Raw genomic sequence first — 26,310 nt, 5'->3', positions numbered from 1 at the left:
GCACTTTCTTCCTGTGACCACATGGTTTCCTCCATGTGCTCCGGTTTCCTTGCACTTCACAAAGATGTGCGGGTTTGTGGGTTGATTGGCCTATATAAATTCTCCTTTGTGTGTGGAGTGGGGAGTGGATGAGAAAGTGGGATAGCATAGAACTAGTGTGAATGGGTGATTGATGGTTGGCATGGACTCAGTGGGCCAAAGGGGCTGTTTCAATGTTGTACCTTTCAAAAATAACACTCTTTTAAAAATATATATATTTTGTTCTGGCTGATACACGTTTTTAAAGCTGGTAACAAGGAAATATTCTGTCCAATAGTCTTCAGAATTCATCTTTATTACTTGTTTTAAAAAAGTGTATAAAACCATGACGGGAATTGATAGGGAAAATGGTATTTTACCCTGGGTAGGGGAATCAAGAACCCGAGGTAATACATTTAAGATGAGGGAAGAAAGACTTAATAGGAACCTGAGGGGCAACTTTTTCATACAGGGGGCGGTGGGGAGATGGACCGAGCTGCCAGAGGAGGTAGTTGAGGCAGGTACTATGACAACATTTAAAAGACGCTACATGGATAGGAAAGGTTTAGTGGGATACGGGCCAAATGTGGGCAAGTGGTACTAGCTTAGATGAGGCATCTTGGTCAGCATGGATGATTTAGACCGAAGGGCCTGTTTCCATTTTGTGCGTCCCTAAGATTCTAAACAATATGGAACCAGTACATCTGGCCAATTAATTTGTTCTGGTGCACATAGGAGAAAATTGTTCTGATCATCTAATTCATCCTGTTGGCACATCTCATCAAATCAAATTCTTTTTGTCCAAATTAATCATAAATTTTTATTAAAAATAAAAACTGCAGATGCCAGAAATCTTGCACGTAAGTTCACAAATCATGGGAGCAGAATCAGGCCTTTCGATCCATCGTCTACTCCATCCTTCAATCGTGGCCGGTTTATCATTCCCATTCAACCCCATTCTCCTGCCTTCTCCTCATAACCTTTGAAATCTAAAATAAAAGCAGAAAATGCTGGAAACACTCAGCAGGTCAGGCAGCATCTATGAGGAGAAAAACAGAGATCAATCATCTTTCATAGTTACAAACAAAGGCGATTATTATTTTACTCAAATATCTTTCCTTTATTGGAGGTGAGTAGTACTCATTACCTGCTGAGGTGTTCTTGAAGTAAATCTAATCTGTGCTCCACCTCACCATAGGTTAAGTCGCTTCCTGACTCTGAGATACCAGGGGCTGCATGAGAAGATGCAGACTGGGTGGACATATCAGGATATTCCACAGGTTTTCCACTTTCCCAATCCTTTAGTCTCTCGCTGGCATCTGGTGAAATCCAGAGAGCATAAAAAATGAAAAGCACTTTCAACGCTATCAAAATCACGTGAAAAATCATGAGAGGAATAGATTGGGTAGATACACAGAGTCTCTTGCCCAGAGTAGGGGAACTGAGAACCAGAGGACATAGGTTTAAGGTGAAGGGGGGAACCTGAACCTGAGGGGTAACTTTTCCACACAAACGGTGGTGGGTGTATGGAACAAGCTGCCGGAGGAGGTAGTGGAGGCAGGGACTATCGCAACGTTGATGAAACATTTAGACAGGTATATGGGAAGGACAGGTTTAGGGGGATTGGGCCAAACACAGGCAGGTGGGACTAGTGTAGCTGGGACATGTTGGTCAGTGTGGGCAAGTTGGGCCAAGGGGCCTGTTTCCACGCTGTAAGACTATGACTTGGTGTAGAAACAAAGAACTGCATCTCCTTGCTTACAAAAGAAGGCACAAAGTGCTGGAGTAGCTCAGTGGGTCAGGCAACATCTCAGGAAAATGTGGATAGGTGGCGTTTTGGGTCAAAGCCCTACAATGAATCTGAAGAAAGGTCTCGACCCACAACATCGTCTGTCCATGTTCTCCTGAGATGCTGCCTGATCCGTTGAGTTACTCCAGCACTCCGTGTCTTCCAACACTTGGCGTGTTACCTTTGGAGAATTCCTCGTGACAAACCCATGTAGAAGATTAAAATGTTGAAACCATTAACTAGGAGACACTACTAGGAGATAAAAGGAACTGCAGATGCTGGAATTGTGAACAAAGTGCTGGAGGAACTGGAGGAACTCAACATGCTGGAGGAACTCAACGGGTCAAGCAACGTCTGTGTCTAGAAGCATGCAAGGTTAGTTATTCTCATGAGTTCAGTATACAACCAGAAATGTGGCAAACTATCATTTGATTCTTTGTAAAAAAACTAAATTACAATTAAAAAAAATCTTATTTACAACATTGAAACTTGCGTTTGGGTCTGTGGAGAAAATAATAGCATTTGGTAATGAAACTAAAATACAGGACATTGCAAATTTGATTCCAATATCCTTAAAAAAATATCAGGTGTTATAACAAACTACATTCAGTAAATGGTACTTAAAGATTTTAATTATAATTGGAGTTTGAGGGGAGATCTGATAGATATATATGTAGTTATGAGAGGCATAGATAGGATAGACAGTCAGAACCTTTTTCCCAGGATGGAAATGGCCACCACTAGAGGACATTGCTAAACGTGGGAGGGGGAAAGTCTAATGGAGATGATGTTTCAGGTCGGGGTCTGTCTTCAGACTCCCAACCTGAAGCATTGTCTGTCCTTTTCCTCTACAGGTGCTGCTTGACCCACTGAGTTCCCCTGGCCCTTTGTGTTTTGTGCAATATGATTACGTATATCTGCTATGAATACATATTGTGGGTTACTAAGGTGGAAAAGCACAAGTCCACATCAGCTGGGACTTGTTGGCCGGTGTGGGCAAGTTGGGCCGAAAGACCTATTTCTACACAGTATCACTCTATGACTCTATAACTCTATCTGGTTGTACCATGATTTATCATTGTCAACAAGATTATTCTAACAAGGTAATTTAAGAAAAAAAACATCACATAAGGAATGAAAAAAAGACAAACTGGAACTTTTTCAATTATGTGATGTTACTTCATTTTTAAAAAAGGCACAAAATGCTGGAGTAGCAGCGGGTCAGGCAGTATCCCGGGAGAACATGGATAGGTGACGTTTCGGGCCGGGACCCTTCTTCTGAATGATTGTAGGGGGAGAAAGCTGGGAGAGAGGAGGAGCAGGCCAAAGACTGGCGGGTGATAGGTGAGCACATGTGAGGAGGGTTTTGATAGGCAGATGGTTGGAGAAAAGCCAGAGATGGAGTAAAATAGAAGGTGCGAGACAAAAGGATTGAGGAGTTGTGAATTGTGAAGCCAGAGGAAGCAACGTTGGTGGATGGGTAGGGAAGAAATAGGTGTGAGTCCAGGTGGGGTGCAGCTAGGGGAAAGGGGTGGAGGGGAGGGGGAGATAGGGGAGGGGGAGGGGGGGAGAGAAAGGGGAGGGGAAGGAAGGGTTGTAAGAGGTTACCTAAAATTAGAGAACTTAATGTTCATTCATGCTTTGATATGCTGATATACGTGATTGGTCAAGTGCAAGTTGCCGACAGACTTAAGTTATTTTTCTATGTTGTTCGTTTTGAAGCATATTTCATGTAGTTCTGAGATTGAAAGGGAAACAGGAACAGGCCACTTGTCCACTCCGGCCTGTCCCACTAGTCGATAGGATTTGTTTCAGGATTCAACTCCTCCACATCCTCAAAGCCCCCGAATCCCCGATCTTTAAAAAAAAATCCACTTCCTCTTGAAATACTCCCATTGATCTTCTATTCATAGCTATCCTGGGAGGCAAGACTCACACCCTCTTGCAGAGTAGGAAAAAACTGCAGATGCTGGTTTAGATCGAAGATAGACACAAAATACTGGAGTAACCCAGCGGGTCAGGCAGAATCTCGGGAAAGAAGGAATGGGTGACGTTTCAGGTTTCGGCCAGCATTTTGTTTCTACCCTCCAGCAGGGTAGCAGGTACTCTCAAAACATTTAAGAAACAATTAGACAGGTACAGGGATAGGCTAGGTTTAGAGGGATATGGGCCAAATGCAGCCAGGTGGGACTAGTATAGATGGGAAATGTTGGTGGGTATGGGAAAGGTTCTTGATTCCCCTACTCTGGTTTAAACACTCCGTGCATTCACCCTGTCTATTCCTCTCATGATCTATAGACGGCAGTCTGAATTTTTCTATTACTACCTTCAAAGCAGTCTAACTGCAACTTAAGATCTTTCACGCCAGTAAAACTGGTGTATCTGGAATGCAAATAACAGAACCCAGCTCTGGGCTATTTAAATCTCAAGCATTGCTGATTCCAGGGGATTTAAATAGCTTTACCATCTGCTAATTATTTTCCTCACTCCGGCTGTTTAATCCTCTGTGAATATTTCACTCCTTGGCGTCACTGTTCTCATATCAGTATTGCAGTCATAGAGTCTTACAGCACAGAAACAGGCCCTTCGGCCCTTCTCGTCCATGCCCCACCGACACTAGTCCCACCTGCCTGCGTTTGGCCCAGATCCCTCTAAAATCCATGTACTTGTCCAAAAGTCTTTTAAATGTCGAATCAAAGTGTGGGGTGGTGCAGTGGCGCCACGGTAGAGTTGCTGCCTTACAGCGCCAGAGACCCAGGTTTGATCTTGATTACGGGTGCTGTCTGCACGGAGTTTGTACCTTCTCCCTGTGACTGCGTGGGTTGTTTCCGGGTGCTCAGGTTTCATCCCACACTCTAAAGACGTGCAGGTTAATTGGTTTGGAAGTTAATTGGCTTCGGTAAAATTGTAAATTGTCCCTAGTGTGCAGGATAGTGCTAATGTACAGGATGATCTCTGGTCAGTGCAGACTAGGTGGGCCGAAGGGCCTGTTTCCTCGGTGTATGTCTAACGTAAAGCAAAGATCTGCAGATGCTCATTAATACACAAGGTCTGAAGAAGAGTCTCGAACCGAAACGTCACCGATCCATGTTCTCCAGAGAAGCTGCATGACCCGGCAAGTTGCTCCATCGCTTTGAGTCTCTTCATTGTAAACCAGCATCTGCAGTTCCTTGTTGCTACACTGTGAGGTTTTATTACTTTGTTAGATTTTGTTTGGAACCATACCTGGACACTTTGCTCTTTTTTCAGCTTTTAAGCTCTGAATGTCAGTTCCCTGTGCAAAGTCTAGTCTGCAGTTCACTTCTATCTCTGCTGGATAATCCAGTATGCCAGAACATAATGGCTTCTTCTCTTCATCCATGGAGGTAGAACAGGAGGATGATGCACTCCGTCTTTCTTCTGAGTCCCGTTTTCTGTAGTAAAGTTGATGGTCACTTCTTGGGATGTCTTGCGACCCTCCTTGCTTCCCGTATTCATCTTCATCATCATCTGTGATAGCAAATATGACTAAACAAAGTAAGCAATTGTTATTTTAAGAAATAACTCAAGAGCCATAAGTTTATAAGTTCAGAGGTTCTAAGAGCAGAGTTAGGCCATTCGGCTCATCAAGTCTACTCTGCCATTCCATCATGGCTGATCTATCTTTCCCTCTCAATCCCATTCTCCTGCCTTTTCCAAGAATCAAGAATCTGTCAATCTCCGCCTTAAAAATATTCAATGACGGCCTCCACAGCCGTCTGTGGTAATGAATTCCACAGATTCACCTCCCTCTGACTAAAGAAATTCCTCCTCATCTCCTTTCTAAAGGTATGTCCTTTTATTCTGAGGCTGTGCCCTCTGGTCCTAGACTCTCCCACTAGTGGAAACATCCTCTCCACGTCCACTCTATCCAGGCCTTTCATGATTAGAATCAAGAGTGAGAGTTGTGAGCACTTACAGACATTAAGATCAGTCGATAATCAAGAGAGTCCTGAATGTTTTATTGTCTTATGTCCAGGATAATTAAACTCTTACTTGCAGCAACACAACAGATATGTAAACATAATACTACAAAACTCATAATAAAACAACACAAAAAAGTTCAATATAATGTAAACACAAACAAAATAAATTCACAATATTAGTACAAAAATAACATCCTTAGGCTGACTCATGAGCGTCACAGCGGGCAGAGCTGCTGCCTCACAGCACCAGAGACCTGGCTTTGATCCTGACATGGGGTTCTGTCTGTGTGTGTAGATTGCACGTTCTCCATGTGACCACGAGGGCTTCCTCCGGGTGCTCCGGTTTCCTCTCACATCCCAAAGGCATTTGGGTTTGTACGTTAATTGGCATCTGTAAATTGCCATCAGTGTGTAGGGATTGGATGGGAAAGTGGGATAATATAGAAGTAGTGTAAATGGCTGATCGAAGGTCAGCATGGACATGGTGGGCTAAAGGGCATGCTGCATTGTCAACTGTACTCAAGATTAAAATCTACTTTAACTTTTAATTTGCACTGTATGCGCTCGGTACAATCTTACCATCCAGTTGCATCATTTCAATTGTAACGCATTTTAGGCATTCCCGGGAATTATTCATAATCTGATTTCTCAGTAAGTCAACAATGTTCATTTTATGTCGTAATCCATGTTGAATTGGTGGAAATAGGTCCTTCAGCCCACCGAATCAGCACCGACCAGCGATCACCCCATACACTAACTCTGGCCTACACACTAAGGACAATTTACAGAAGCCAATCAACCTACAAACACGCACATCTTTGGAATGTGGGAGGAAACCGGAGCAAGGGAAGAAAACCCACGCGGTCAAAGGGAGAATGTACAAACTGGGTACAGTCAGCACCTGTAGTCAGAATTGATCCTGGAACTCTGATGGTGTAAGGCAGCAACTCTATTGCTGGGCTACTGTGCCCCTTTGCATAATCACCCCAACACGATACACATTAAACAGTAATGTTGTTGACGTTTGCATCTCAAGGGCAGGATAGTCGGTATTATGTCTTTTATTCTTCGGAGGAATAAACACACATGCTCTCATACATCGGTGTTGCTCTAACCGGAAGTGAAGACTTTTATTTTGTTTTCACATGCATTTTATATCTGGTACACAGGAAGTGACATCAGTATAAGAGCACAGTTAAACAGTTTCATTTTAACATCCAACACCCCCACTTGCTCTTATGCTGTGCATTACATTTAACAACATATACAACATAACTTAATCTGATTACATTCTCTGTATCATCACATTTTACACATTTACAGTGTTCAACCTTTCAAAAAAAAAATGTTGTTATGATTTTACACTCCAAACATATAATCCCTGAATTTCTCAGTTTTAAACTTTGTTGCAGGCTTAGTTAAGATATCTGCAACCATGTCTGCTGTTGGACAATACTCAATGATTACTTTCTTATCACTGAGTGCAGACCGAATGAAATGATACCTAATGTCGATATGTTTGCATCTTTGTCGGTTCACTGGGTTCTTTGATAATGCAATCGCACCTTGATTGTCCTCAAAGATTTTCACTGGCTCGTACTGGCAATCTTTGTCCATTCCTTTCAATAGCTGCACAAGATACAAGCTCTCTTGTGTAGTAGCCGCCATTGCCATATATTCGGCTTCACATGTGGATAAGGCCACTGTCTGCTGTTTCTTGGATTTCCATGAAATAACAGGCCCATTTTCAGACAAACTAAAACAATATCCTGTTGTGCTTCGCCTGTCATTTTGATCTGCCGCCCAGTCAGCGTCACTGTATGCAACAAGTTTGAGTTTTTCCTCTCTTTTCTTGTAACACAGCTCCTGGTTTATAGTACCCTTTAAGTACATCAACACATGTTTGGTAGTTATCCAATGTTGTTCTTTAGGCTCTGCTAGATATTGTGACAGTTTACTGACAATCCAGCTTAAATCAGGCCTTGTACATGTCATCACATATATCAAGCTGCCTACCACTTCCCTGTATTGTGTTGGATTAACAGGCTCATCATCATCATAAAAGTTTTGTTTCTGTTCACATGGAGTTGACCTTGTTTTACAGTCAGACATTCCAAACTTCTCCAGTATTTTTGCTATGTACCTCTTTTGGTTCATTTTTATTTCTCCCTCTGTCTGTGAAAAATCAATGCCTAGAAAATGTCTAAGTTTCCCAAGATCTTTCATCTTAAACTTTGCACTTAGCATTTCTTTCACACCATTGAGAGATTCTTTATCACTGGCAGCAATAATTAGGTCGTCAACCCACATGATCAGAATTATTCTCTCATTTTCAGTCTCTTTACTGTACACGCAGTGATCTGCTGGATTTTGTGCGAAACCATTTTTACTGAGATGATCATGCAGCATCTTGTTCCAGTTCCGTCCTGACTGTTTCAGTCCATACAGTGATTTGTTAAGTTTGCAGACCAGCTTTTTACCTGTGTCTGTTTTCACTTCAAATCCTTCAGGTTGTTCAATATACAGCTCACAATCTATTGGAGCATGTAGATAAGCTGTTTTCACATCCATCTGGTGTAATTCCAAATCGTACTGAGCTGCTAGCTGCATCAGACTGCGCACTGATGTCATGTTAGCTGTTGGGGAAAACGTCTCCTTGTAATCTATTCCTACTACTTGACTATACCCCTTTGCAACATACCTGGCTTTGTATGTCTCAGTCTTATCTGAAGATTCTTTTACTGCAAACACCCACTTCCCCCCCACTGCATTTTTGCCCTGTGGTAGTGTGGTTAGAGTGTATGTGTCATTTTCTTTGAGAGATTCGATTTCCTCCTTCATAGCTTTAGCCCAAATGTCAGATTTTGATGAGCTCATAGCTTCTTTGAAGGTTTGTGGAACATTATACATCACTCTGTAGCAGTAGTCTACATTTACATTTATCTGGTCATCCTCTTCTCCTTTACACTCATAGTCTCGTAAGTACTGTGGCCTTTTCCTTTCTCTCTTAGGGTAGCGTGTGTTCTGACTACTTTCACCCTGTCCAGTTTGAGTGTTGCTATCACTCTCAGTAGTATCAGTGTGTGACTTCAGTGTCACTTCTGGACTCTGATCAGTCACCTCTGCGTTTGGTCTGGGGGATGTTAATCTCTTCCCAGGATAGTCATCATCACTCATCTCCATATCTGTCTGAGTTTGGCTTTCAGTTACACTTTTTGTTATGAACTTCACTAGTCTGTTTTTGAGAACTCGCCCTGTCTCTGGGTAGTAGACTAAATATGCAGGGCTGTTTTTGTCATAACCTACAAAAATCCCTTTTTCACATCTTGAGTCTAACTTCTTTTTGACTTGTTTGTATGAGAAACAGACTGATCCAAACTTCTTCATTTTTGAAAGATTAGGCTTTCTGCCTGTCACCATGTAGTGTGGAGTCTGACCAACACGTTTGTTGTAGCATCTGTTGCGGATTACTGCAGCAGTCATTACAGCATATGTCCACAATTCTTTCGGTAGGTTACTCTCGAGTAGCATGCACCTTGCCATTTCAAATAGCGTTCTCCAGTTTCTCTCAGCTGTCCCATTTTGATGAGGGGAGTAAGGTGCGGAGGTTTCATGCCTTATGGCATTTCTACTGAGCAATGATTGGAAATCTGCTGCTGTGAACTCTGTGCCATTATCAGATCTTATGCACTTAATTTTTCCATAGGGGGCCACGTCTGCTATGAACTTTTCTGTAGCTTTTATAGTGTCACGGTTTGTTTTCAAGAAGTAAACAAACACTGCTCCTGAATAGTCATCTGTGAAAGTTTGTATGTATTTGTATCCATCTTTTGCTTCTGGCTCTATAGGGCCAGCCAAATCAGTATGCACTAACTCAAGTGCTTCTTTAGCCCTTACATCTGGCTCTCTGTTCCTGCTCTGTGCAAATTTGCCTTTTATACAGACCTCACAGTTGAGTTTGGACTTATCAACTTTACCTTTGATTTTCATGCCCTCTGTTACCCTCTCTAACTGTGATACATCATCATAGTTACAGTGACCAAGTATCTCGTGCCATGTTTGAATATCATAACACCCGTGACATCCGTCATTAGTTTTATGACTTACAGTGTTTAGATAGTATAGTCTGTCGTACTCCTTAATGTCGAACTTGGTACGGTTCTTGTGGATGAGCTCGTTGCTGCCTTGGTGAAAGATCACTGAAGCTCCGGTGGTCGTTGCTGCCTTGACAGAGAAGATGTCCTGTGGGAATGATGGGATGTACAACGCCTTTCTCAGCGTTGTCCTCACACGACGGCCCTCGCTGTCTCTCAGGTACACCTCTGCTTCGCCTTTCCTCCGTGCAACACCGCTCGTCCTTGTCCCGTCAGCCAACTCGATGAAGTGTTTGGCGGGCTGGAAAGTCTCATCAAAGTTCTTAAACTTTTCAATGTCTGTGATTATGTGTGACGTTGCGCCCGTGTCGACCATAAGCCCTTTACGAGTCTCTTCACTTGCCTGGCAGTCATTTATTTTGAATGCAAATGTGTGGTCGTTGGAGTCGGATGCTTGTTTCACGTTGTCTCGCTTTTTCTTTCTGCAGTTTGCCTCCTTATGAGTGGGGCTCTTGCAAAAACTGCACCACTGTCTCTGTTCTTTACCGCTGCGCTCTCCGCTGCATTCCCATGCTTTGTGTCCCGTCTGACCGCAGTTGTAGCAGGTGAATGTTTTCTCTGAGCCTTTAGTCCTTTCTTTCACCCAGCCTCTTGCTTTCATTACGTTGTCGTCACTCATATGGCCGCTAAATTTTTCAGTGCTCTCGTAGCTTCTTAACTTGGTCTTAAACTCACCAAAAGTTGTCTTCTCATCACCCTGTGTTATGTGGATGGCAAATGGCTTAAATGTCTCTGGCAAGCCTTTCAGAATCATGGCAATCAGCAGCCCGTCACTAAGAGTCTCTCCTGCTTTTCTTAGTGCTGTAATCGCCGTTTCTGCACGAATAATGTATTCTGTTATACTTTCGTTTATGGCCTTTTTCAGCGACGTCAGCTCGGTGTAGAGGCCGATCACTCGCGGCTTCCCTGTGTCCGCGTAATGGCTCCTCAGTAGCTGCAACGCTTTTCTCCCGTCGTCTGCCGCTTCTCTCATAATGAGCGACAAACTTTTGTCGTCTAGCACTTGTATCAGCTCGGCGTAGGCTCTTTCGTTTTTCTCGGCTTCCTCGTCGTCTTCTTCGTCGGTAGCCGGCTCGTTGAGAATTGTTGACTTTAAGCCTTGTAGCCGCAGGTGGCCTAAAAACTTTGTTTCCCATAATTCGTAATTCTTTTCATCTCCGTCGAAGCATAATCTGTTCCATCGGCTTCCACCATCCCTCCTGGGCCCATAACCTGTTGACGTTTGCATCTCAAGGGCAGGATAGTCGGTATTATGCCTTTTATTCTTCGGAGGAATAAACACACATGCTCTCATACATCGGTGTTGCTCTAACCGGAAGTGAAGACTTTTATTTTGTTTTCACATGCATTTTATATCTGGTACACAGGAAGTGACATCAGTATAAGAGCACAGTTAAACAGTTTCATTTTAACATCCAACAAATGTAATACAGGTATTAATAAATACCATGAATTATTTTATTCTTAGTACAGATCCACCATCGATTTACCGGCACCTTTGGTTCCAGAGCCTTGTCGTATTATCCGTTTTGCGGGACCAGCAGAGGTCACGGCCTCCGAGAGGAGTCCAACGGTAACAGAACGTTCTGCCTCGGCCACCGGCCCGCAAAGTCAGCCTCGCATGTCGGCTAAGGGAACGGATGTGCTAGCTGCAGCCAGGACGGAGTTCCAGAGCCCCGGCCGCAGGGGGCAAATTCGACCCGGCCGCAGAAGTCCCGATTTGGTCGATATCGGCTGCCTCACCCGCTTCCCGAGGGGATTTCGTGCCTCAAAAAGGCATCCAGCATCATCAATGACCCACACCACCCTGGCCACACTCTCATCTAGCTACGAGTAGGGGAAGAAGTTTCAGGTGCCTGAAAACCGTGACCTCCAGGTTCAGGAACAGCATCTTCCCAGCAACTATCAGGCCCGCCCTTGAACACTGAACAACACTAACTTCAGCAACTGAGATCGACTATGAACAGAATTGTTGGTTGCATTTCCGACTTCAGTTTTGGACTGTTATGGTTACCTTGTATTACTGTCATTAATTGGTTGCATTATTGATTATTATACATTTGTCAGTGTGCTATTGCGTTAACGGTCCTATAAACTCCGCTGCCCGTCTACTCACCCACACCTCGATCCGTGACCATATCACCCCCGTCCTTTATAAACTCCACTGGCTCCCCATCCCCCAGAGAATCCAGTACAAAATCCTCCTCATAACCTACAAAGCCCTCCATAACCTGGCCCCATCCTACCTGACCGACCTCCTCCACAGGCACACTCCCACCTGCACCCTCCGCTCTGCCGCTGCCAATCTCCTATCCCCCCACATCCGGACCAAACTCAGATCCTGGGGGGACAGGGCTTTCTCCATCGCTGCTCCCACCCTATGGAACTCACTACCCCAAACCGTTAGAGACTCCTCCACACTCACCACATTCAAAACTTCGCTGAAGTCTCACCTGTTCAGTACTGCCTTCAACCACTGAAGGTCACCTCACCTTCTGTCTCCTTTCTCTGTTCGTTTATTTATTTACTTATTTATCTATTTATTAATTTCCCTATGTTCTCTAAATTTCTGTAAAGCGTCTTTGAGTATATGAAAAGCGCTATATAAATAAAATACATTATTATTATTATTATTATTATAATGTTGCAGCAAGTAAGAATTTATTGTTCTGTTGTCTTTCCAGATGACAATTAAATATTCTTTACTCTTAACTTGATATCATGAAATATCATATAATATATATATATATCGTCAATGAAAACAGAACTCTTGTCAAAATAAGCAATTTTTCTTTTGACTAAAATTATTTTGAAATGAGAGTTTAAAAGAACCAAGAAAAATGGCTCAAACTAAAGATGTTTAAATTGGAATATCTGCCTGTTTTTGACAAATTCAGCTTTTCAGGTTAGTTTAGTTTATTGGCACGTGTAGAAGTACAGTATAGGTACAGTATAAAGCTTTTTGTTGTCTGCTATCCAGTCAGCAAGAATACTATACATGATTATCAAGCTGCCCACAGTGTACAGATACATGATAAAGGCCATAGCCTCTGAATAAAAGGACGTACCTTTAGAAAGATGAGGAAGAATTTCTTTAGTCAGAGGGTGGTGAATCTGTGGAATTCATTGCCACAGAAGGCTGTGGAGGCCGTCAATGGACATTTTTAAGGTGGAGATTGATAGATTCTTGATTAGTGAGGGTGTCAAGGGTTAAGGGGAGAAGATAGGAAAATGGGGTTGAGAGGGAAAGATAGATCAGCTATGATTGAATGGCGGAGTAGACTTGATGGACCGAAAGGCCAAATTCCGCTCCAATAACATGATCTTATGAATAATGTTTAGTACAACATAAAGTCCAGTAAAGTCCGATCAAAGATAACTTGAGGGTCTACAGTGAGGTAGATGGGAAGTCAGAACTGCTCAGGGCTAATGGGATAAATAAACATAAATTTAGATAAGCACTGGATAAGCATTTAGATAAGCATTAGATAAATAAACACGAATTTAGAAGGATGAGAAGAGATCTTATCGAAACGTATAAGATTATTAAGGGGTTGGACACGTTAGAGGCAGGAAACATGTTCCCAATGTTGGGGGAGTCCAGAACAAGGGGCCACAGTTTAAGAATAAGGGGTAGGCCATTTAGAACTGAGATGAGGAAAAACTTTTTCAGTCAGAGAGTTGTGAATCTGTGGAATTCTCTGCCTCAGAAGGCAGTGGAGGCCAATTCTCTGAATGCATTCAAGAGAGAGCTAGATAGAGCTCTTAAGGATAGCGGAGTCAGGGAGTATGGGGAGAAGGCAGGAACGGGGTACTGATTGAGAATGATCAGCCATGATCACATTGAATGGCGGTGCTGGCTCGAAGGGCCGAATGGCCTCCTCCTGCACCTATTGTCTATTGTCATAAGGGATAAATAAGCATGATGGATAAATTACCTGCGTTAGTTTTCTTCTTGAAGGAAAGTTTTCTTCTTCTCGGTTTGGGAATATCCTGGTCTGAATCATCACTGGATTCTGCTTGGAGAAGGAGGTCTGCCTAGAGTACAGAAGAACAGAAGTATTTCCCTCTTCATCACCAATCATTGCTTCAAACTTAGCTAAAAATAAGCAGTAGACGCATGGAACTGCAGATACTAGAATCTTGCTTAGGAAATAAAGTGTTGCCGCAGCTCAGCGGGTCAGGCAGCATTGGTGGAGGACATGGACAGATGATGTTTCAGATCAGGACCCATCTTCAGGCACAGTCTTGATCCAAAACGTTGCCTGTCCATGTTCTCCAGAGATGCTGCCTGACCCGCCAAGTTACTTCAGCACTTTGTGTTCTTAGCCAAAATTAAATCCAATCTGACATTTTAGTTTAATTTAGTTTAGCTTATTGTCACGTGTACAGTGAAAAGGTGTTATGTTGTGTGTTATTCAGTCAGCGGAAAGACTGTACATGATTACAATCAAGCCGTCCACAGTGTGCAGATGCAGGACAAAGGGAATAAAATTTAGTGGAAGATAAAGTCCAATAAAGATAGTCCAAGGGTCTCCTATGGGGTAGATAGCAGGTCGGGACTGCTTTCTAGTTGGTGACAGGATGGTTTAGGCAAGAGCTACAGAAGTGTGAAAACGCACACTCCAGATTCAGGGATAGTTTCTTCCCAGCTGTTATCAGGCAAATGAACCATCCTATCTATAACTATGGGGCGGTACTGGGCTACCATCTACCTCATTGGAGTCCCTTGGACTATCTTTAATCGGACATTACTGAACTTTATTTGTACTAAGCGTTATTCCCTTTATCATGTATCTATACACTGTAAATGGCTCGATCGTAATCATGTATTGTCTTTCGGCTGACTGGATCGCACGCAACAAAAGCTTTTCACTGTACCTGACAATATTGTCACATGACATAAACTAAGCTAAACTAAACTAAACTAATGATTTAGACCTTGCCTGACTGCGATTACTGTGACTTTGTCTATTGCAATGTTGGGCTCAAAGATTTTATATAACAAAGTTGTTTGGCAATGGTATGAGATACTGAGATAAAGGCAACATTTGTCACTGATATCTTTTCTGAGTGATACAAGTGAGACATCTAATCTGATCTACAATATTACCTTAAGCTTGAGGAAGGATTCTATTGAAGGTCAAAGATGATGAATGGTTTGATAGAAAGAAGAAAGAGCTTGCATTGTTTCTGTCCTCCACAACATTTTCACAATGTCCCAAAATACTTGCCAATCAAACCAGTACTATTGAATACGGCTGTGGAAAATATGACTTTACTTTAGACTTTATACTTTATATTGGGACTCTATCCTAGCTTTTTTTTCAGATTAGAGATACAACATGGAAACAGGCCCTTCTGCCCACCGTGTCCATGCCGACCGATGATCACCTGTACACTAGTTCTATGTTATCCCAGTTTCCCATCCTACGTACTAGGACTACTGTAGATGGGGCATGTTGGTCGGCATGAGAAAGTTGGGCCGATGGGACTGTTTCCACGCCGTATGGCTCTATGAGGTATTTTCTTAACGTATTATATCAGGCGACTTAACTTTAGTCTTTAGAGATACAGTGCAGAGGCCCTTCGGCCCACCAGGTCCATACTGTTCAGTGTACGCTGGCACTATCCTACACACTAGGGACAATTTACAATTTACTGAAGCCAATTAACCTACAAGCCTGCATGCTTTTGAAGTGTGGGGGTAAATTGGAGCACCCGGAGAAAATCCACACGGTCACAGGGATAACGTACAAACTCCATACAGACAGCACCCGTGGTCAGGATCAAACCAGGTCTCTGGTGCTGTGAGACAGCAACTGTAATGCTGCGTCACTGTGCCGCCCCCTAAAGGTCAAGTATTAGTGGGAACACTGAGTAAAAATCACTGGCCCTTTGTAGGAAAGGGCCATGGGATCTTTCAGAACCACCCGTGAAGGCAGGGTTACCTGGACTTTATCCGTACTGATATTAGAGTCATTGAGTCATGCAGCACGGAAGCAGGCCCTTCAGCCAAATGCGTCCATGCCAAGTAAGATGGCCATCTAAACTAGTCCCATTTGTCCACATTTGGCCCATATCCCTCTAAACCTATACTATCCATGTACTACCAGTTTGAGTGTCTTTTAAATGTTGTTATAGTACATGCATCAACTGCCTCTGACAACTCATTCCATATATTCACCACCCTCTGTGTGAAAAACCTGCCCCTCAGGTTCCTATTAAATCTTTTCTGTCGCAACCTAAACCTATGTCCTCTGGTTCTTCATTCTCCTACTCTGGGTAAATGACGGTGTACATTCACTCTATCTATTCCCCTCGTGATTTTGTACATGTCCATGTGATCAGCCCTCAGCCTTCTGCTCTCTAAGGAATAGAGTCTTAGCCTGCTCAACCTGCTTCACTTTCCACATTTCAAAAGAGCATGGCAACAAGATTTTTTATTCTATATTATTCTTCCTGCTGACAGCATCGCAGTTAATTACCGATTTAGTCACCAACTTGAATTTATAGATCTTAATTTATCTGCTGAAGATAGACACAAAATGCTGGAGTAACTCAGCGGGACAGGCAGCATCTCTGGATAAAAGGAATGGGTGATGTTTCGGGTCGAGTCCCTTCTTCAGACTGCTGTCAAGTAAAAATGTACGATGGTATGGTAAATATTAAGTAATTAAGAACATATAACTTAGCACAGTACAGCACAGGAACAGGCCCTTCGGCCCACAATATACCTGCCGTACATAATGCCAAGATAAACTAATTTCTGTCTGCACGTGATCCATATCCCTCCATTCCCCACATATCCATGTGTCTATCTAAAAGCCTCTTAAACGCCACTATCATATCTGTCTCCACTGGCAGCACGTTCCAGGCACCCACCACTCTGTAAAATATCATGCCCCATACATCTCCTATAAACTTTTCCCCTTTCCCCTTAAAGCTCTGTCATCTCGTCTTTGACATTTCCAGACTGCGAAAAAGGTTCTGACTGTCTACCTTAACTGTGCCTCTCATAATTTTATATACTTCATAAGTTCATAAGTTATAGGAGCTGAATTAGGCAGTCGATCCATTGTCTACTCCACCATTCAGCCATGGCTGATTTATCTTTCCCTCTCAACTCCATTCTTCTGCTTTCTCCCCATAAACCCTGACATCCATATAAATCAAGAATCTATCAATCTGCGTCTTAAAAATACCCAATGACACCCGTCTGTTGTAATGAAAACCACAGATTCACCTCCCTCTGACTAAAGAAATTCCTCCTCATCTTCTTTCTAAAAGTATGCCCCTTTATTCTGAAGCTATGTCCTCTGATCCAAGACTCTTGCACGAGTGGGAACACCTCTCCACATCCACTCAATCCAGGCCTGTCACTATTTGGTAAGTTTCAATGAGGTCCCCCTCATTCTTCTAAACTCCAGCGAGTACAGGCCCAGTGCTGTCAAACGCTCATCATACTTTAACCCAATCAGTCCTGGGAATCATTCTTGTAAACCTCCTCAGGACCCTCTCCAACACCAGCACATCATTCCTCAGATATGGGGCCCAAAACTGCTCACAATACTCCAAATGCAGTCTGACCAGCGCCTTATAAGGTTTCAGCATTACATCCTTGGTTTTATATTCTAGTCCTCTCAAAATAAATACTAGCATTTGCCTTCCTTACTACCGATTTGACTTGCTTGCTGCCTCTCTGTATCACAATAATAATTTAAGGTTTGCCCACTCTGTGATAATAAATGTAAAACATGATTTAGTACAACTTCAGGCAGGTGGGACTAGTGACGGGGCATGTTGGTCGGTGTGGGCAAGTTGGACCAAAGTACCTGTATCCACTCTGTATGACTCTATGACCACTCATGTTACACTGACTGCATCAGGTAGGTTCATTCCTCCTCCTTTGTAAACCAGGATATACCATTTGTAGTCCTCCAGTCTTTAGCAGCCACTTCACCTGAGGAACTCGCATCTACTCTCATCTACTGTACCTGTTGTTCTCGGTGTGGCATCCTATATATCGGCGAGACCAAGCGCAGACTGGGTGATCCTTTCGCTGAACACCTACACTCAGTCCACCTTGGCCTACGTGATCTCCCGGTTACCAAACATTTTAAATCCTCCTTCCCATTCCCACACTGTCCTTTCTGTCCTGGGCCTCCTCCATTGTCAGAGTGAGGCCAAACACAAATTGGAAGAATAGCACCTCATATTTCACTTGGGCAGCTTACAACCCTGCAGTATGAATATTGATTGTTTCCATGGGCCTGTTTCCATGCTGTATTTCTAATCTAAACTCTAACTTTGTAAATCTATGCATATTGATTTCCCTAATTGCAAATATCTTACATTCCCTCTCTCCCTGTCCCTTCCCCACCATGGATGTCCTGCACTGTTCGTATCCCCTTGTTATCGCCTCCTCCACAGCCAACAATGGACCATTGTGGGCTCTTTGGCTCTGATTTGTTGTGCACCTTTTCATCCCTCGTTTCCCTCTCCCCGACTCTCAATCTGAAGAAACGTCTCGACCTGAAACGTCAGCTATTCCTTTTCTCCAGAGATGCTGCCTGACCCGTTGAGTTACTCCAGCATTTTTGTATCTATCTTCTTCCCTTCAATCCTTTAACTCAGTCTTAAATTTGGGGATTTTCTGATTTCACTTCTTGATTAGTTAGGGTGTCAAACGTTACGGAGAGAATGCGGGAGAATAGGGTTGAGAGGGAAAGGGAGAGCAGCCATGATTTATGGGCCCTTATGACCCTTATGGCCTTATGGTCTTACAAATTTTCTTTGATACCTTCGAGCCTTCATCCCGTAAATTGAACGTGAGTTCCAGATTTGTTAAGAAGAAGTCGGAAAACTCTGGATACATGTCCAAAACCACCAGTAGATCTTCCCTTTGTATCTTATGCAGATCACAATATGTTAGTGCCCGAACATCAGCATTAGATTTCCCCGGTCTCGCGTAAAGATGGATCATTTCACCAAAGATGTCATTTTTCCCTGGGAGGAAACAGATATTTTGTTAAAATCAAAGTTTCTTGGACATAATTTGAGTTACTATTTCTCCCTAACTACAGCATCAGGATTCAATATTCATAACATTGCCTAGCGTACATCCCAACAGTATGAACATACCATTGCCTAGCACACATCCCAACAGCATGAACATCACTGAAGCTAGACACAAAATGCTGGAGTTACTTAGCGATAGGTGAGTCCCACCCACACGTCTTTTCCAGCTTTCTCTCCCCCTCCCTCCATCACAATCAGTCTGAAGAAGGGTCTCAACCCGAAATGTCACTTATCCATGTTTTCCAGAGAAGCTGCCTAACCCGCTGAGTTACTCCAGCACTTTGTGTCTTTTTATGATTGAAACATGTAATGCATAGGTTTTGGAGATCTTTTGACATTTTGTTATTAATACATAATATTGTCTCCGTTATAGGACTTCTGAACGGTCCTTCTATGAGCTTATATAAGGGCAACACAGTGGCACCACGGTAGAGTTGCTGCCTAACAGAGGCAGAGACCCAGGTTCAATCCTGACTACAGGTGCTGTCTGTATGGAGTTTGTACATTCTCCCTGCGACGCCGTGGGTTTTCTCCCGGTGCTCTGGTTTCCTCCCACACTATAAAGATGTGCAGGTTTGTAGGTTAATTGGCTTCGGTACAATTGTAAATTGTCCCTAGTGTGTAGGATAGTGCTAGTGTACGGGGTGATCGCGGACTCGATGAGCTGAAGGACCTGCTTGTGCTCTGTTTCCCTAAAGTCTAAAGTATAAACAGCCCATAGCCACATACGGTAAAAAACCCATCTTCATGAGAATTAGCGAGGCCAAGAATTTCATATGTCTCAATTATTTTAACAGCATGCGGTCCCAAAATAACAAAGGCAAAATATGGACACTAATTACTTCTTAACAGAACCTTGACACGGCCGAGATAATATTTACGAATGTTGTCTCAACGGCATGGAAAAGAAAATATATGAGGTGGTATTACGGAGAAAACATATTCATGATAGTCAGAAATTGTTAGATAAAATAGCCGGGAGCTGCAAAGATTTACAATGGTTTTGTCTTTTGAGTAGCACCATTATGTCAAGATTTACTCGGAAGACCATTTATCTGGTGAAAAATGAGCAGTTTTTGTAAGATTTAGCTTAGAACACCTGCTCAATATCAGACAGACATTGAAAAATAGCCTAATTATACAGAGGATTTGTCAATAACCTGGAGAGGCAAGGAATATCATGGTATGATGAATGGGGCTTTAATTTTATAATACAGCACCTGCATGTGAAGGTTAAACAGCAAGAAAGTGCTACAATACATCTCTGTTGACAAGTGCAAAGCACATTTTTAAGAGACACTGCATTTAGCAATTACACGAGTCCTCAAACAATTTTTGGACAAATTTGCCAGTTATCACTCTATTCAATCATGCTTTGGCAAACAATGTACAGATAGCTATTAAAGGGAAGTTTCCCAGTCTCAATAAAGCCCTGGCTCTATAAATCTATTGATATGGATCATGTGATACTCATTTAATGGAAATATACCCATTGACAGGAAACATTTAGTTGCTATTTATTACAAAGTTCTCATGTTTCTACTTCCTAGCCTGTGAGAGCATAGGCAGAGGTACAGCACAGGAACAGGCCCGTTTGTCCACAAAGTCCATGCCAAACACAATGCCAAGTTAAACTAATCTCCTCTGCCTGCACGTGATCCATATCCCTCCATTCCCTGCATATTCAAAAGCCTCATAAGCACCACTATCGTATCTGCCTCCACCACCACCTCTGGCAGCATTTTCCAGGCACCCACCACCGTCTGTATAAAAACCTTGCCCTGCACATCTCCTTTAAACTTTCAATAGACAATAGACAATAGGTGCAGCAGTAGGCCATTCGGCCCTTCGAGCCAGCACTGCCATTCAATGTGATTATGGCTGATCATTCTCAATCAGTACCCTGTTCCTGCCTTCTCCCCATACCCACTGACTCCGCTATCCTTAAGAGCTCTATCTAGCTCTCTCTTGAATGTATTCAGAGAATTGGCCTCCACTGCCCTCTGAGGCAGAGAATCACAGATTCACAACTCTCTGACTAAAAAAGTTTTTCCTCATCTCTGTTCTAAATGGCCTACCCCTTATTCTTAAACTGTGGCCCCTGGTTCTGGACTCCCCCAACATTGGGAACATGTTTCCTGCCTCTAACATGTCCAACCCCTTAATAATCTTATACGTTTCGATAAGATCCCCTCTCATCCTTCTAAATTCCAATGTATACAAACCTAGTCGCTCCAGTCTTTCAACATATGACAGTCCCGCCATTCCGGGAATTAACCTAGTAAACCTACGCTGCACGCCCTCAATAGCAAGAATATCCTTCCTCAAATTTGGAGACCAAAACTGCACACAGTACTCCAGGTGCGGTCTCACTAGGGCCCTGTACAACTGCAGAAGGACCTCTTTGCTCCTATACTCAACTCCTCTTGTTATGAAGGCCAACATTCCATTGGCTTTCTTCACTGCCTGCTGTACCTGCATGCTTCCTTTCAGTGACTGATGCACTAAGACACCCAGATCACGTTGTACGTCCCCTTTTCCTAACTTGACACCATTCAAATAATAATCTGCCTTCACACTCACACTTATCCACATTAAACTGCATCTGCCATGCATCCGCCCACTCACACAACCTGTCCAAGTCACCCTGCAACCTCATAGCATCTTCCTCACAGTTCACACTGCCACCTAGCTTTGTATCATCGGCAAATTTGCTAATGGTACTTTTAATCCCTTCATCCAAGTCATTGATGTATATTGTAAATAGCTGCGGTCCCAACACCGAGCCTTGCGGTACCCCACTAGTCACTGCCTGCCATTCTGAAAGGGACCCATTTATCCCCACTCTTTGATTTCTGTCTGTCAACCAACTTTCTATCCATGTCAGTACCCTACCTCCAATACCATGTGCTCTAATTTTGCCCACCAATCTCCTATGTGGGACCTTGTCGAAGGCTTTCTGAAAGTCGAGGTACACCACATCCACCGGCTCTCCCCTGTCAATTTTCCTAGTTACATCCACAAAAAATTCCAGTAGATTACCTTCAGGCTACACAGGGAAGAAGTCAGAGAATGGGGTTGAGAGGGAAAAATAGATAAGCCATGATCAAATGACAGAGTAGACTCGATGGGCCAAATGAACCAATTCTGCTCCGATGTCTTCTGATCATATGCTCTCTTGCCTTGGATATTTCTACCCTGGGACAAAGGTTCTGACTGTCGACCCTATCTATGCCTCATAATTTTACATACTTCTATTCCTCAGCCAACAAAGTTCACAACGAATCAATGAGAAAGCCAGATATTTGAATGTTTCTAAATTGTTCTATTTCTTATTTTGTCTTTATTTTTAGGTTCTGTAAGATCATTAGGTAACTTTTGGGTAACCAATACTGCCATTTAAAAGGAAGGCTCTTTTGGGAATGTTCCAATATTTCCCAGAACTTCCCCACACATAAAGGCTTGAAGATCAATGCGTAATTCCAAACAGAACCTTTCACAATAGATACGAGGGATTCCCTTGGAAAACAAGAACAAGTACAACAAGGAGACGGGGCATCTTGTTTCTGTGCTGTATGACTCACTGACTATAAAACACATTTACAATATGGCACATCGGATAGGTTTATGTTTATGTTTATTATTATTACGTGTATTGAGGTACAGTGAAAAGCTCTGTTTCACTGTTATCAGGCAACTGAACTGTCCTCTCACCAGCAAGAGAGCGGCTGTGGCCTTACTTGAGACCTTTAGTTAGACTTTGTCTTGCACTAAATATTGTACCCTTTATCCTGTAGCTGTATACTGTGGATGTCCTGATTGTAATAATGTGTAATCTTTTCTTCAACTGGATAGCATGCAAATAAAAGCTTTGGCCTGTACCTTGGTACACGTGACAATAAGAAACTAAATTAAAGTAAACTAAAGTAAACAAAACTAAAATAAACTAAACTAAACTAAACTAAACTAAAATGAACAAAATTAAACTAAACTAAACTAAACTAATAAATTCAACAACGCTTACTGATTCGTGTTGACTTACCAAGGATTGCTACGACAATGTTATCCTTCAGGATTTCTATCGACCCCCGAGAGATGAAGTAAAGTGCAGTAAGGATGTCACCGCCGTGGACCAAAGTGTCCCCAGGTGGGGCGTGTGTGGTTTTAAACTTCATGGCCAGGGCTCGGAGACATCCTTTACTGGCTCCTTTGAAGGCCTTGCAGTTCTGCAGTAATGCTTGATTGAGGTGAAGACAGATATCTGCCTGGAGACATTCAGGAAACCCCTTAAGGACCTAGTGGAGAAATTACGCTTTAATAATAATGAATAGGCATTGCAATCATTAATTCTAGTCAGCGGAATATATCTCCATTTACGATTATAGAGTTTGCTTTTTAAGATACTGCATTTATCAGTCAGAACCATCTCAATGATTCAATGGCTTTAATATCACATGTCCAGACGTGCAGTGAAATTCTTTTTTTTTGCATACAGTTCAGTGAAGTTTTGCCATACCCAAGCACAATCCCTGATAGTGCAAAGAGCACAGAAATAGTCCACTGAGACCGCATGCAAGGAGCGCCAGTTTTTGGCGCCATTTTCAAAGACCAGTCCTGATGCGCGCGCTCAGTCTCCTGGAGTGGTGCCTGATCCAGGTGAGCCCCAGGCTGTCTGCACCTTGTTTCATATGTTAATTAAAAATATCAATTAATTTAAGTACTAATTTTCAAAATTCTAGATATCAGTATTGAGATCACTTTCTGTTCAGACTATGGACTCTATGCCACCTGTTAGACAAACAGATATCTTTCTGATCCTTTGCTCTGCATCTTTTAACACACCAACATGCTGTAACTCCAAACTAAACTTTAAACTAAATATGTAAATAGTTCTTTCTTTCTATCCTAGTTAAACCATCTCAAGTACAATTCTCAGCCTGTTAAAATATTAATGGAAAGCTGATATCTTTATTATGAATTCAGTTTTAGAGATTAATTAAAAAGAACTGTGTGTGTGTAAAATTCCTGATAGATATGTTGACTATCAGTAATAGAGTGAAATCTATCCTAATATACTTTTTTATCAATATCTCGACACACGTGTGCATCAATTTTGAAACTTTAATTTGTATTATTATTGAATATTTAAGGTTTATTTCAAAGAGATTTAACCCGTAAGAATTTACCAAAGGATCTCCTATTTTGCAATTGAATAATTCACCCAAAGTGATTGAAAAACTAAACCTCTATTCAGCCACCAGGTGGCAAAATGTGCATCCTTTATCTATCTCTGAATAGATTTTTATATCTAACAGAACAAATTCACCAGGAGTAATAGATATGTCTAATGATCAATAGGATTGCAACGTTAAGATATAATTTTTTGGTGATTGGTTTGGGAAAATATGTTTTCAAAAGTTGATTTGGATTGGTTGGGTCTTATTTTTGTCAAACAATTGCTCACATCTCACATGGGGTTAGGAGGGAGAGATAGAGCAGAATGGAAGAGTAGAATTGATGGTCGAATGGCCTAATTCTACTCCTATTCCTTAAGACCTTATGTCCTTATAGATCACAGAACAGTTACTATGTTTACATATCTGTGGTGCTGCTGATAGTAAGAAATTCGTAGTTCCGTTTCTGGACATATGACAATAAAACACTCTTGACTCCTGTCTCCAGCAGAAGAACAGGCCCATTGTCCTGCAATGTTTGTGCCGATATACTAATCTGCCTGCATGTGATCCATATCCCTCTATTCCCTGTATACCCACCCATGTGCCTATCTAAAAGCCTCTAAAACACCAATATCATATCTGCTTCCACCATCACCCCTGGCCGTGTGTTCTAGGCACCCACCATCCTCTGTGTAATAACACTTGCCCCACACATCTCCTTAAAACCTCTCTTCACCTTAAAGCTATGCCCACTAGTATTTGACATTTCCACCCTAGGGAAAATCCCTATCTATCATTGGCAAGAAAGAGGAGTTAAGACAGGTACAGCGGCAGAACAGGTTCTGACTATCTACCGTATCTCTGCCTCAAATTTTTATATTCTTTGATTTGGTCTCCCCGCAACCTTTGATGTTCTAGAGATAACAAGCCTAGTCTGTCCAATCTCTCCCTGTGGCTAATACTCTCTCATCCAGGCATCATTCTGGTAAATAATATTCTGCAAATTCTAAAAATATTTTTATTATTCCATTCTGTGCATTATAGATGATCTTAACAGGTGGAAATAAAATGTGTGCAGCAAGATAAATAGTAATTGGCCACTAACTCACAACAACCTTGGACGGCACAGTAACGCAGTGGTAGAGCACTGCCTTACAGTACTAGAGACACGGGGTCGATCCTGACTATGGGTGCTGTCTGTATGGAGATTGTACGTTCTCTCTGCGGCCACGTGGGTTTTCTCCGGGTGCTCTGGTTTCCTCCCACACTCCAAAGATGTACAGATTTGTAGATTAATTGGCTTGGTCAAACTGTAAATTGTCCCTATTGTATAGGATATTGCTAGTGGACAGAGTGATCGCTGTTTGGTGTGGACTTGTTGGGCCGAAGAGCCTGTTTCTGCGCTGTATCTCTAAACTAAACTAAATCTTCTGTGTATTTTCCTGTGCAGAGTTATAAATAGTGCGATGCCGTGTTTCCATGTGAACTACTGCACCCTCAACCTAATCTCTTTTCAAATCTTGTCCACGTCATTCTTGAAAGATTCTTGGCTAATAATGGCTTTTAAGCACTGCGTGGAGCACGGATTCTACTTTTTCTTTCGTTTGATTTTGTGGCAATTTTCAATTACCTTCCAAGTTGTTAAATATCGCACTTCTATTGACTGAAACCGGTGGGAGTGATAATGAAAGAGATCGATCACACTTGATTTCAGAGGCAGCTGCAGTCTGAAGCATTGTAATGACATGTTTCCCTTGCTTGAGTGAGATTGTAAGTGCCCGGGAGAATCATTCTTCACTGCTGAATTCACGGTATTTCAGAGGAGCTTCTGTTTTCAAGACACACGGCTGTCTCCTTGCTGCCTCTTTACACGCTAGACATTTACCAGTCCTGAGAAGACCCAAGGAAATGCAGACGCTGGAATCTTGAACAAAAAATCCATGAGTTGGAGGAACTCAGTGAGTCAGGCAGCATCTGTGGAGGGAATGGACAGATGACGTTTGGGGTTGGGACCCTTTGTCAGATTCAGTAGATCACAGTTGCTGAGGTTAGTGTTGTGCAGTGTTCAAGGACTTGATGATTGTTGCAAATAAACTGTTCTTGAACCTGGAGGTCACTGGTTTTCAGGCTCCTGTACCTTCTTCCCG

The 26,310-nt window shown here is 42.5% G+C and overlaps 1 protein-coding gene across 6 annotated transcripts in view; it reads right to left on the bottom strand.

Annotated features, from left to right (window-relative positions):
• kcnh7b (potassium channel, voltage gated eag related subfamily H, member 7b) overlaps nucleotides 1-26,310 on the bottom strand; it is a 289,477-nt gene that overhangs the window by 6,271 nt on the left and 256,896 nt on the right. For 5 of the 6 annotated variants that reach the window (XM_078403802.1, XM_078403804.1, XM_078403805.1 and 2 more), the window contains 5 exons: nucleotides 23,029-23,272; nucleotides 18,709-18,914; nucleotides 13,844-13,943; nucleotides 5,033-5,314; nucleotides 1,166-1,337 (listed from right to left, as the gene is read on the bottom strand). In XM_078403802.1, coding sequence (XP_078259928.1) covers nucleotides 1,166-1,337; nucleotides 5,033-5,314; nucleotides 13,844-13,943; nucleotides 18,709-18,914; nucleotides 23,029-23,272 — 1,004 coding nt within the window. The remainder of the gene's footprint in view (nucleotides 1-1,165; nucleotides 1,338-5,032; nucleotides 5,315-13,843; nucleotides 13,944-18,708; nucleotides 18,915-23,028; nucleotides 23,273-26,310) is intronic. The other variant, XM_078403803.1, reaches the window with a different exon arrangement.

This window comes from Rhinoraja longicauda, chromosome 8 (genome assembly GCF_053455715.1).
Source record: "Rhinoraja longicauda isolate Sanriku21f chromosome 8, sRhiLon1.1, whole genome shotgun sequence".
In the NCBI taxonomy this organism is placed as follows: domain Eukaryota; kingdom Metazoa; phylum Chordata; class Chondrichthyes; order Rajiformes; family Arhynchobatidae; genus Rhinoraja; species Rhinoraja longicauda.
Note: the sequence above shows the minus strand (reverse complement) of the source record. Positions and strands in the feature narration are given on the sequence as shown.